Consider the following 14,101-nt stretch of genomic DNA (forward strand, 5'->3'; position numbering starts at 1 on the left):
TGTCTGGTCTGGCAGGTGTAGGGGAATCCCCTGAAGGGAGCAGGATATTTTGCCGACTGTCGTAAGTATCCTGTCTGAATTATTCTCCACACCCATTTGTCTAAGACTACTTGTGTCAAGGCTGGGCATAATCTTAAGAAAGGGGAAGGAGGAGGGACAAGAGGAAGGGGTGATATGCCCTGAGTAGCAACATTATCATTCTTAAGCAGGGGAATGGTCTTTTGTTTTGAAAAGGAACACCGTTTATTTGGTTTGGAAGCATTATTTAATAATCTGGGTAGCCAAACACAAATTCAGAACTTAAAGATGCATCCAAAATATCATTTTTAAATCCTCAGAAAAAATACTGGTTATGTAACCAAGCATACCATCTCAATACAACAGAAGCCACTGAATTTCTAGAAATTGGCTCCACTCCTTTCAAAGACACTCCTCAAAGCCTGTTTTGAATCCTGAGTCACATTAGTAGCAAACTCATTCATACAGTGCACTGTTTGGCAGGCAAAGATGCAGCAAAGTGAAATATCTCACTAAAAGAATCACAGGCCTAAAGCAGATGCCCTACGCTAACCGCCTTAAAAAACTCCAGTTATACTCTGTCGCATATCGTCTACTCAGAGGCAATCTCTGCTTAACATACAAGGCCATGTAAAACCCAGAGCTGTTGGACATGCTACACTTAAAGAAATCCCAATCCCTCAGAGCCACATGCTCCAGGGATCTAAACCTTTTCATCACAATAAACAAAACATGCTGGATGGATAAGTTCCTGACCCAGAGACTCCCCAGACTCTGGAATAGATTGCCCATACACGTCAAGCAGAGTGCCTCTTTGGCCCTCTTCAAAAGGAACATTGACGATTGGATGGGAGAAAGAAAATTAACCCCGGGGATCACGTCAGTTGCCTTGCTAGACAGGGGTCCAGGGAAGTAAATAGTGTGGGATGAAATAGCCAGGGAATTGTTATGGCTAGGCTTGTATAGGCCCTGGGGCTGATAGCCTAGTACCAACCTATAACCCTATAAACTATAAGTAGATTGCAAAATAAATTTCCAAATAAAGCCTTGATAATTTAAAATTATAAGGACAAAAATACTAGACTGAGATAACTTTTTTCCCTGAGTTCCTAACTTCTTGCTAATTTTATCCAGGGATGTAGGATTAGATGAAACTATTGCTCTTTTGTTAGAGCTGGCAGTTAGAGAAATGGCAGCTGGGTCAGCTGATAAAGGAGCATAGAGAGCCTGCATAATCAGAGCAGGCCTTGTATTTCCTCATAGCCTTGTTAGGAACTGATTCACTAGCCAAAGGGGGGTTGCATGCAATTTTATAGATATTTTCTAAGGCCAGTAACACAGGAGGAACAGCCAAAACATTTGGAATCTCATCCTCGATTAGATCATAAAATCTGCCAATCTGTGGGACAGCTCCAGATTGCTTCCACTCAGAAAAACTCTAAACCTACCTAGCATCTGTGGAAAGGTGAAAACCTACTTTTGTTTTGAACCTGATCACCTTCAGAGGAATCAGATTAGATGAACTCGGAGTGTTAATTTCCATCTGCATCAGAGTACTTATCAAAGCCATAGGCTGATCTCTAAAGAAGGTAGCCCAACAGGCATACTGAATAGCAGCATAGTCTCCAAGATTAGCTGACTATAAAACACTCTTAGTTAAGGAAACCACATCACCCTTATACATGGTAATAACCAGAATGTCTGTTGTGTGGTGAAGTTTGTTTTCTTGCTGGGGCATGCTTTTGTTAATTGTTTTTTTTTTTCTTTTTAAGTGTAACTGAATTTGTAGGGGAAAGCCATATCAGGATCCATCATGTCAGGGGAAAAACACCAGCCAGAATAGTGCACTGACACTATTAAGGGCTGATTAAGAGCAGCAAGAACAGAAAATATAAACTATGTCTTTACTCAGCAAATAGGGTTGAGCTGCATAAAATACAGCAGAAACAGATTAAAATGTGCTAAGCCTTGTTCTACAACCTGCTCTGTAGTAAACAACAGCACAAATAGGTACAGGACCAAGTAAAGTTCATTTGTTCAGATAGTCCCAACACATCAAATAAATGCCTTTAAATGAAACAGCAAACCTTTAATGTAGCATAAGTGAACATTTACTTAGAAATTCCCATATCAAAAATGAAAAACTCTCCACAGAAAATGCAGAAAATGCAAATAAAGTAATTCATGGTAAATAATGATTTAACAATAAAAACAGCTATAGTATGTAAAATCAGTAGTAAACAGTATGTAAAATCAGTAGTAAATATTATATAAATTAAGAAAAGTGTGAAAAACATGCAATATTTTCCTTTCAGACCTTCAAAATGAAGCAGATAAAAGAAATAAAGGAGTGATTTAATCACAGGTCTACATGCACAAGGCAGGCCCCAGTGTTCATCATCACTTTCCCAGCACAAGTCATAAAATACTTTAGAAAAGCCCTATAACAGCTTAAAAGCAGTATTAAGCATATAAACAATGCAGCAGTATGTTAGAATCCTCAGAGGAATTAGCACCAGTAGAAAACAGCAAGTATAAAGTTAACACAAGCATATATATATATATATATATATATATATATATATATATATATATATAGTTTCTTTTTAATAAAGCAGAAATAAATCAAAATTATATAATAATAAAGAGGAAGGGAAGTTCCCAAAGGGATCTTATCAGAGTCTGAAAGCTAAAATCTCCCAAAGCATGATGCTGAGGAAATTCACCTGTGTGACTCCTATTGGCATTAAAATATTGATTAACTGACTTCTTGTGACAAGGGTTAGGCTTCGCCCGGATGGGATGGGGTTTAGCTGATCACTTGTCACAAGGAGTCAGACGAGAAAATTATGAGATCTGGAAATCTACCACTGTAGGTTTGTGCAGGTACAGAACTCATACGCCACTGAGGCAGTGAGAATGATGAACATTGAATGGGTCAGAACATTCAAACATGGAAGGAAACAATGGGTTAACTGGGTAAACAGAAGTGAAGTTCAGTAATCAGCTGTGGGAAAAGGAGGAAAAAAGAAAACAGTGAAACAAAGTGTCAACATGTAAGAAGGCATTAAATATTCATAAATAAACAAATAAATAAACAAATAAATAAATAAGTAAATAAGTAAATAAATAAATAAGGACCTAAATTCTGCTACATATATAATCTGGCCTCTAAAGGTGGCCACAAAGCCCAAAAACTATAACCACTATTTCACTATACCTCAGACGCTTTCATTTCTCCAGCTCAACCTAAGTCTTAAACCTTCCATCTCCCTCTAAAAATGAATAACAATAAAATTTAAATTTGTTTACTACATTAAACATATTAATACTAACTAAAATAAAGTTACTCACAGAATCTGGCTGTGACACTTAACTCTTCAAGACCCTAAATACAGACTGACAGACACACAGGTCAACCCACTAAATGATAGATAGACTGATGGACAAACACCCCTACAAACAGACAGACACATGAATATACTGGCAGGCAGATAGATAGATAGATAGATAGATAGATAGATAGATAGATAGATAGACAGATAGGTAGATAGATACTGTCTACTACAGCTTAGCAAAAGAAAGACTGAAGAATAATTTTTCACCAAAAGAAATCCACCAGTTTGTTGATTTGTTAATCTCACCAAAATTTACACCAACCCCTGATCTGTGTACCCAAAGCAAGAAATAGCACAAGAATCGGGGGGAACCCCCATAATCATTACGTGGGGAGCAATCACTTGCTTCATGCCACTATTCAAATGTAACCAACTTTGTGCATGCAGCACTTAAAGGCAGGTTATATTTAGTTTATACCCAACATAATTCACTGAATCTTTCTTGATGACGTTGAAAGACAAGAAATTTGTTAAGTGACCTATTTAACTTTGCTGATGCTGAATAAAAAATTATATACCCCCTCCTATTACAAATAACTCTTAATTTACTTATAGGGTTAGCATCAATAAACAATATTGTCAATGTGTCCATGTCCTAAAAATCCAAACATTCTTTTCATGACTACCAAACTGTTGTAGGGTACAGATTACAATAAAGCCTACAATCAACTGAGTCACTAACAAAGCAAAGGTATCATATCCGTAACCATAATAAATAATGCAGCCATGAATTCTGAATAAAATGCATTAAACATAAACCCATAAAAGTATAGTTAATATATTTAAATCATTGCGGCTACATAACCATTTCTCCATCCCAATATTATAGAAGATGGTACATAGAAATTAACCCTAAAAATACTTCAAAATATACTTAAAATATTTTAGTACTCTATATATATATATATATATATATATATATATATATATATATATATATATATGTATACATACACCTGTATGTATATATGGTTTCATTTCAGAATGTCAAATTATGGAAAACTCAAAGTTCATATGGTCAAGACCATATAATTGAGTTTTCAGAAACTCAAAATTGTGAAGTGAAATAATAAATAAAAAAAAAAAAAAAAAGTCGAACACATCGTTTTGCAGCCCCATGCACCCCCCACACTCCCTGCTTAAATATACCACCTCTGAGATAATGCTACAGTGGGGAAAAGGGAAGTCTCTTATTCCACGCTGTATGCAGAAGCGCAGAACAGGAGATTTCCCGTTTCCTCACTGTAGCTCAATCACAAAGATGGTATATTTAAGTAGGAAGGGTGCAGAGGAACTTACCCACCTGCAAAAAACTTATTTTAAACTAAATTAAAGTCTTTTTTTCAAAACTTCACAATTTCCAGTTTCTGAAAACTCAATCATATGGTCTCGACCATATGAAGTTCAAGTTTTCAGTAACTCGACATTCTGAAGTGAAACCGTATATATATATATATATATATATATATATATATATATATATATATATATAAATAAATATAGATATAGATACTGCTTTGCAAAAGAGCATATTTCCTAAATACAAAATAGCTATTCTAATCTTTGATAAGTTTTTATTAAATTGATCCTGGCAAAATGGTTATTCATAGCTAAGATTAAAAAAGAAAACCATGAGAAGTACCTAAATAGAACATAATTAAAACAACACCAGTAATAAAGCTGTAAAGCAAAATATATAGCAAAAATCTCTGTCATTCATAAAATAGTATTAAATGACAAACATTAAAAAGAAAGAAATGCACATGAATGTGTAGTAAATGTCTTACACACACATACAAAGAAAGAAATTTACTACAGCAATGAAACACTGTTACATTATAATGTCAAAACTTATTTAAACTACTAAAGTTTTAAATATTTCACAAAAACTAATAATGGTTGCAGTGCATGTGTAGTCTGCTATCATTCCCTCCTGGTAAAAGACAGGAAAATGAAAGAGATGAGAGAATGTAAAATGCAGCCCTTTGAATGTCTGAGGCTTATAGTTCCTAGACCCAGAACTCTGAAACACAATGTTTAAAGTTTGAGGTAGTTCCTTTTCTCCAAGGTACAGTGATCTTGTAGATATATAACCATGCAAAAAATGGTTTCAAAAGAGAACAAAAAGTTTTGATATTTATTACTCTTCTTTTGAAACACTTCTGTCATAAGTCTGGGACTCACAAATAATGCAACTTGAAATTCCACACAGGAACAAGTATAAAAAGCTCCCCGAATAAAAAGAGTGCCATGCATTTCCCTTCATGCTCAAACACCTGTGCCGATCCATGATATCTTCCTCGAGCATCATCACAGCTCTAACCACTGATATCTGTCACAGTAACTACTGATGGACATGAACTCAAGGGCAAAGACTTACTGCCACCCTGGTTCAGCATCTATTGAGATCTGCCTAGGTAGAGATCCAAGTTATAGTGACTGGCTCACTGGGATTTCACCCATCAAAATTTCAACCCAGTGACTTTCAGTACAACCTTGCCGAACGTACTTGAAACATGACCAAAATTGTTTTACAGAGGATCACGCATACCTGTATCCAGTCATACAAGATTTTTAGAATGGGTATTAAATGGTACAACACCAACTCCATTCTCCCCAGTCTTTAAGATATTTTACCACCAATTAATCAGGTCTAAAAAAAGAGTACCTCTTACAATTTTCTCTTAAAATAAGCCAGCATATAAATGTTTAAATGGTAGCAAGTAATTCTAAACAGTTATAATACTCATACCAAACAATTCCGTAAACAAGTGAAATGCATAGTTCTTCACCAAAAACATTAGCCACAAACATTCAAAGCTGACTAAAAAAATTCTTAATTTGAAATAAACAACCTAAAAGAGCTCTTTTCCAAGAAATAAATATTTCAGCAGTAAAATGTTATGCACAATAAATTGAAAATTACTTTCTATACCTAATCTAAGTTGTTAATTTTTATGACACTGAAATTATAATTCACAGAACTGGATCACTTACTATTATTATATGGCTATTCAGATCCAGTAGCATATGAATATAGTGCAGGATTCATTAGTGCCAGGCAGATACTACTTTTTGCATCAAGAAATCTGACAGTTTTGTGGCATAATTTTTTGATAATGCACTTCTTGATCTGCATATTGGTTAGGAACTGTTTGTTTTTCTACAGGGCGAGCCAGGAGTTGGCCACAGAGGACCGAATGGACAAGCTGGGCCACCTGGTATGAAGGTATGCTACAACTTTATTAAATTTAATTTATTTATTTATTGTTCATTAGTTACAATGCAGGCCATATTGAATGGTCTTTACATTTACGTAAGTAAGCAAAACAACTTAAAAGATGCTTTTGTGACTGTTTTGATGAAAGGAATCTCATTCTACATACATCTTAAGTAATCATAGCACATAACCTATGGTGTTTAATAGTGTTAGGAATTGTTGCAACTGTGATCCATACCATATAGTGGAGGTGTAATGAGCTGCCATCTTGCTATAATGACTATGACTGGGGAAAACAGTGGTAGCCATTTGGTGTCTAAGAGCAACTTTATGTGTAGAATGAATCTTGTTTACTTTCGCTATGAGTACACCAAGCAGCCAGCTTACTTTATATCCCTCAGGTCAGCCAATAAAAAAGCAGTCTGTATAATTCCTGTTATAAAATGTGTTCACATTTGTTTATATTCCTTCTCTCTTCATATGTCTTGTATCTTGTAACTGTTTTGAGCTGATTCTGAACTTGGTTTACACAGCTCAGTGCTCTATCCTGGCAAATATATTAAGAATGACTGAATGAATGAATGAATAAATAAATAAATATTCAATATTCAAGAAAATAAGACCTAACTAAATTTTTAATCGCAAAGTCTAATGATTCCCAGAATTCACCTGGCAGCCATCTTAATACTCTCCAACAACATTTAAGCATTTTTTCTTATGATTTGGTAAGATTTTATGAGTACTTTAAAGAAAGCCATTTGAATTCATTTCACAAGCGATATCATCAGTAATGCAAAAATAATGACACTGTAGTACGGTGTAATTCCATTAAACAAACTGCAGTAACACAATGCATACACAATACTTTCCATCCAGTTTGTGCAGTTGTCATATGCTAGGTATTAAGTTGTATTAATTTTCAACAAGTTTAGATACTTATCTGTTTATTAGCATATGTTTTGGGATTTAAGAAATATTCCAGGAAACCATTGACAGCTAATCTAGTCTGATAATTTGTTTTTACTTTGACCTATTGAAAATATATTTTTCTTTCTTGTCCTGTAGCTTTCCTAACCACCATTATCTCAAATTATTTTCTTACTAGAATATTTTAGATAATTCTAAATGGGAAAATCTCAGTGGAAGTCTAACCTTTGAACAAAAGTTCACCAGATTACTGTATATTAACAATGTCCTGAAAGAGCTTTCTTTAGCCTCACCCAGCTAGTTAATCTAGATACTAGGCCTAATCCAGCAGGTAATAAGCCAACTGCTTTAGATCTATAACTGACCAACATTCCTGACAAGATCGAATCCCTACAATTTCTACCACATGCTTTTGGTGATCATTACCCATTTGCTTCAACTTGGCAAACTTTCTCCTGTTAGCAAACTCAGCGGGGCTAATTCTATATTCCTCCACAAATATCCTGATAACTAAACTCTGTCATATAAACTGGAGTTAATGTTCATAGGTTCATAGGTTCATAGATTAGTACTAAGCTAACTGCCCTTGCGAGCCATTTTAAGGCTAGCCAATTATCCCTTATGAAACTCAAACCCTGCACCTTGTGTTTGTAAGGCAAATACCTTAACCATTAGGCCACCCTCCCAACCCTGTGCAGCTGTTAGTGTTATATCAGTTTACTGAACCTTTATGAATCTTATCTCTCCTATTCAAGAAAGATTATTCCTTCTCAGAAAAATTAGATTTAAAGGTCAATCTGCCCCTTGACTTTTATGCAAATTAATGCTACTTATTAAAAAACGAGATGCTACTTTTAAATTATTGAAAGCTTACCCTATATACGACAGTAAACATGATGAATAACTTAAATTACACAAAGGTGACAGAGTCATTACTAACACACAGATCCATCTACTTTAGAAAACTTTAGGCCAAAAACCTAACACAACCAAAATAATTCTGGAAGAATATTTGATATCTCAATAACAACAAAGTATTACCTGAACTATATGCTGAAGCAGAACTAACCACAAAGTGAGAGAATTAGTATAAAATAACATTATCAGTCCACCTTGTCATCATTTCAGTTTTTTATAATATCCAACCACATAATCCTGCAACCCCTTTGCACAAATATTGGCATATCCTTCTTTTTACTTCAAAAATATCTAAGACCCAACATTCTGAAACAGTTCTATTTTGTTAATTAATGATGATAAAACAAAGGCTATAGCTGTAAACTATGTACCCACACATAATTTGGTTCAGCAATATACATATTTATGTGGGCACAATAAAATGAAGTATTGAGAAGTATGGATTGAACTGGGCACTTATAGCGACTAAGGATATGTGGGAACAGACTACACAAAAGATAATACAAAAACTGAGAAACTGGAAGCTCTTGCCTATGAATACGGATAGCAAATTACAAGCAATAAAATGTTTTAGTCTCTTTAGTTTTATACACAGGTCAGGCATATTTTTAATCAGGGAGGAGTTGTGGGTAGTAATTAATAAAGAGCTGAAGGATTTTACCTTTGAGGAGAAAAGGGCAAGAATCTAGTAGGATAAGTTGATCCTTCCAATAGAGCAAGGAGGTTTAGGGTTATCTGACCTGAAGAGATATTTTAGAACCACAGTTATGGTTGTTATACATAACACAAGCAGGAAGCTAAAATTCAAAGTGGAAAGGGATGATGATGAAGCAGGGGTGAGGAATTCATGAAATACGAAGAGTGGGATTTTGGTTGCAGCTCCTTAAGGAGAATAACAACAGTCATACAGAGTACTATATTCATAAAGTAGCAGAAAGTGTACCAAGAACTAAGCCAACACTGGAATAGTGTAAGGAGATTTTGTGGTGGAGATGAATTTATTTAGGGGTACAAAGAATAGACAAGACGGGGTGAAATTTACTGGGGGAAGCTGGCAAAGGACCAAGGTATTGGGAACAAATAATTAGAGAGGGAAGAGCAACAGAATGGGAAGAGGCCAAGAAGACATTTGGACTGCATGCTAGAAACTGCCTTTCCTATCGGGGATTAATTTTAGAGTATAGGCAAAGAGAAAGGTATAAGTGAAAAACCAGTACTGGTTGTGTTTTTAGTAGACTGTAGAACAGAAGCTGCTGCTAAAAAAGAGATAATTAGTAGAGCATATAACATATTGCATGATAATTGCAGGAATTAATCAAAGGAAGTCAGAAAAGATTGGGAAGTGAGATTAGATAAGCAAATCACAATGGAGTGATAGGACATATGTATAGCTCCCAAAAATGCAGCAAAGTGTAAAAGATTTAGGAATTTTGTTTGGAACTGTTTGCATAGATACCCCAAGCTGACTCCAAGAATTTTTCCTCAGGTAGATGGCAAATGTTGGAGGTTAAATGGGGAAGAAAAAGGTATCTTGGAGCATATGTATTTGGAGTGTAATCAGTTAGCAGATGTTACAAATTCCCTACAGACTACTCAGTTGGGAATACTATGTGAGCAAATGAGTGTAACTAAGGAAATGATATTTTTGAACTGGGATACAGGATCTGAATTGCCTAGACAAGTAATGTCTACCTTCAAAAAGTATCCCCTAACTTTAATTCAACTTTACTTTAACTCAACTTTGAAAGAAGCCATTTACTTGTTAAAAGAAGCCATTTACCTCTAGCTCAGAGCACCCCTACCAACATTGATCTGTCTAACAGACCACCAAACTCTTTGCTAGCCTGCCATTTAAACATCAGGAGCATAAACAATAAAATTCATCATGTTCATGCCCTCTTAGATCTTAATACACCTGATATGCTATGCCTCACAGAAACGTGGCTAAAACCTTCCACAAAGGACAATGAGATACTGCCGCCAGGGTACAATATGGATAGACCAGACCAATCCTCAAGAGAGGGTGGTGGGGTAGCCATACTTTACAAATCTGACTTATCTGTCACTCTGGATATGCAACAACCCCCCCAAATCAACAATGCTGAAAGTCTCATTGCCAAACTAAAAATTAACAGCAACAAAAGTATAAACATAGTCTGTGGCTATATTCCCCCAGGTAAGAACACAGAAGCCCTTGAACACCTCTTAAACTGGCTATCCCTTACCCATCCACAAGGAACCATCATACTAGGAGATTTCATCATTGACTGGACATTCCACTGAAAACCCCACAACCCATGTAAACATGCATGGGTTTACCCAGACCATATCCCTTCCCACTAGGATAGATAAACACAACCAAAAAGATAGTACCCTTGACTGGATACTCATTAACAACCCACCACAGTACTACATATCTAGCACTTTACCTGATGACCACAGTGACCATTACCTCACCTATATAATAAACTTTAAGGTAAACTACCCCCACCCCCCCACATACAGCACTATTAGATGCCATAGGAATTTCAACCTTAATGAATTCAATAACGAACTTACAGCCTGCAATTGGCCAGCACTAAAGTACCCCCCCCAGATGATGCAGTCTCATACTTTAATGCTAAATTCCTTACTGTCCTCAGTTCCCGTGCTCCCACTCATACCGTTAGAGCCAGAGATAATATTGCGCCATGGATCACCAAAGACACCAAAGAAAAAAATCAAACTAAGAAATAAGGCGTGGGCCACCTACCGAACAACAAAAAACCCCAACGATCAACTTAAATTCAGACAACTAAGAAATGACACTGAAAAATCTATAGCCTTAGCAAAAATAGCTATTACTTCCACCTACAACAAACCCACCAAAATAGACCTCAAAAGTGCTGGGCTGTACTCAACAAACCCCTACGCCCAGGCCCAACTAACCCCCCCCCCCATATCTGCCCATGATAAATCCCCTGAAATTATAGCTAACACCTTTAACACCTTTTTCACAGAGACTATCCAGTGTCTGTCCAGCAAACTCACTCCTAATGACCCTAATCCAAGCTTAGCCCCTACTAACAACTAAACACAGTTTAGCTTCCAACCGTACCTACCCATCTAATACCCTAATTAAGGAACTGAGACCCACAACTCTAGCAGCTGATCTACTCCCTGCAGACTACTTACAAAAGGCTGCAGATGCTATAGCATACCCAGTTTCTATATTGATTAACCAGACTTTATCTGAAGCCACCGTACCCACCATCTGGAAAATCTCCCACGTTATACCTCTCCACAAGGGAGGCAATTCTACTGAACTGTCAAACTACAGGCCCATTGCTATATTATCTCCACTAGCTAAAATCATGGAGAAATGCATACACATGCAACTTATGCAATATCTCACCTAAACAAACTTCTGTCCAGTACGCAACACGGTTTCAGTCTAAATCATAGTACCACCTCAGCCCTCCTGTCATTCGCAAATGTCATAAACCATAACCGGAATAACAATAAATTATCCTCAGCACTATTTCTCGATCTATCCAAGGCCTTTGACATGGTAGACCATAAAATACTTATGAGAACCTTAAAGTCATTTGCTTTAAACAATCAGGCACTCCAATGTTTTGAATCCTATCTAAATGGTAGGCAGCAGGCAGTGCTTTGGTAAACCAAGCTATCATCCAGCCTCCCCATCACACTAGGCGTCCCCCAGGGCTCCATATAAGGATCTCTTCTTTTCTCTCTCTTTACTAATGATTTCCATTCAGCCATCCCAGAGGCCACCTGCATACAATATGCAGATGACTCCACTTCAATTTTCTTTGCAACCTCACCTGCTAACCTACTTACCTTAACCCAGAACACCTTCAACACAGTTGAAAACTGGTTCTCAAACCAATGCCTAATCCTAAACCCTAACAAAACCAAACTGCTTATATTTTCCCCCACAAGTAGGTCCCCAACAACACAATTGAGCATAACAGCAAACAATGGCACAATCATCTCCCCAGAAGCCCAAACCAAACTATTAGGCATTATAGCAGACAACAACCTCAGGTTTGACAAACACATAAACCATAAAGACAGTCCATAAAAAACTTGGGTCAATATATAGCATCAATTCTTTCCTTACTCCACAAGCCAGAGCTGCTATTGCCATATCCCAACTACTATCTACCCTTCTCTATGCCTCATCTCTCTTCTCCAACCTGAACAAATCAGATCTGAATAAGCTAACAACCTGCTATAACCAGATTGCCAGATTTGCTGCCGACACTCCATACTGAACCCACCACTGCATCAATCTAAAACTCTTAGGATGGATGGAACTTCACAACTTACTACAGTTCAATCAACTCATAGTAACACATAAAGTCCTTAACTGCCCAGAAAAAAAACCAGCATTAAAAAACATAATCACCCCCTACAACAACAATCGCCCACTCCGATCCTCCTCCAGATTACTGGTTCAAACGGTTAAAGCAAACCACTCTGCTGGTGACTCACTATTTGCCAACTCTGTTGGTAAAACATGGAACTGTCTACCAACAGAACTGACATCACAACCATTATTAGCCATATTAAAAAACAAACTAAAGAAACACCTCAAATCACACTGGTTATGCCCATGCTCCAGACCCAACTAGGTTTTTTTTCTCTTTTCATCCCTACTCAAAGTCCCATCCTAAGCATACTAGTTTCATACAAAATAGGTCTAGCCTTTCCTCAATCATAGTGAGTATGGTCCTATAACAGGAAACAAACCTCAGTTGTCTGCTTTAGCCAGATTGTGAACACACAAACATTCCTAGCCAGAATTTGTACCTGATCTAGTCTGAATATGTCATGTAATCTATCCTCTGCAAGCAATGCAACTACTGTATGTATATATCCACTGTATATATGCTCTTCTGTAACTACCATTGTTATTAATGTGCTCATGAATGTATGCAACTTTTTTTCTAAAAGCATCTTTATGTTTGTCATTGTCAACCTTGGAGCTTTTTCCCCGGGCCTCCGCTGAAAATGGACATATATCCAGTCGGACTATCCCAGTCAACAAATGTAAAATAAATAAATAAAATAAATAAATAAAAATGTATTTTTAAGTTTAATTCTGGTGGCTGCCAAAAAAGCATTTACTAGAAAATGGAAATCTAAGTCTAAACCAAACCTATTAGAAGCTGTGAATATAGTAACAGAGATAAAATAACATAAAGTGGGATCTTTAGAAAAGGGTAGGACTAAAGCAAATAGAAAAAAAACTTAAAATTGTGAGAACAATACATGGAGAACATTTTTGGGATGATAAATGAGGTTTAAGGAAAGGCAGGAATTGAACGATTTATGTAATGTAATGTTGGATTGATTATATTATATAGAATATTGTATGTGATATATAATATTTATACATGCAAACCTGTTAATATGATTTGATTAATTTTATATAAATGTATGTTTGCCCATGCACAGTTGATATTTCAATAAAGGTGTTTTTAAAAAAGAAAATATCTAAGACCCAGATCAAGAACTAATTTGATAATCTGGAATGTAGGTACAACTCCAGGCTCCATACAATGTACCCCAAAATAGTAAGAATAGGCAGCCAGTGTTTGTGGACCTGTAA

General features: G+C 36.3%; 1 protein-coding gene across 1 annotated transcript in view; it reads left to right on the top strand.

Annotated features, from left to right (window-relative positions):
• The window catches only part of LOC122815075, a 3,014,144-nt gene that overhangs the window by 1,611,476 nt on the left and 1,388,567 nt on the right, over positions 1–14,101 (top strand). Inside the window, exon 83 of the mRNA XM_044087319.1 lies at positions 6,586–6,645. Coding sequence (XP_043943254.1) covers positions 6,586–6,645 — 60 coding nt within the window. The remainder of the gene's footprint in view (positions 1–6,585; positions 6,646–14,101) is intronic.

This window comes from Protopterus annectens, chromosome 11.part0 (genome assembly GCF_019279795.1).
Source record: "Protopterus annectens isolate FY-2018-M chromosome 11.part0, PAN1.0, whole genome shotgun sequence".
NCBI classification, from domain to species: domain Eukaryota; kingdom Metazoa; phylum Chordata; order Ceratodontiformes; family Protopteridae; genus Protopterus; species Protopterus annectens.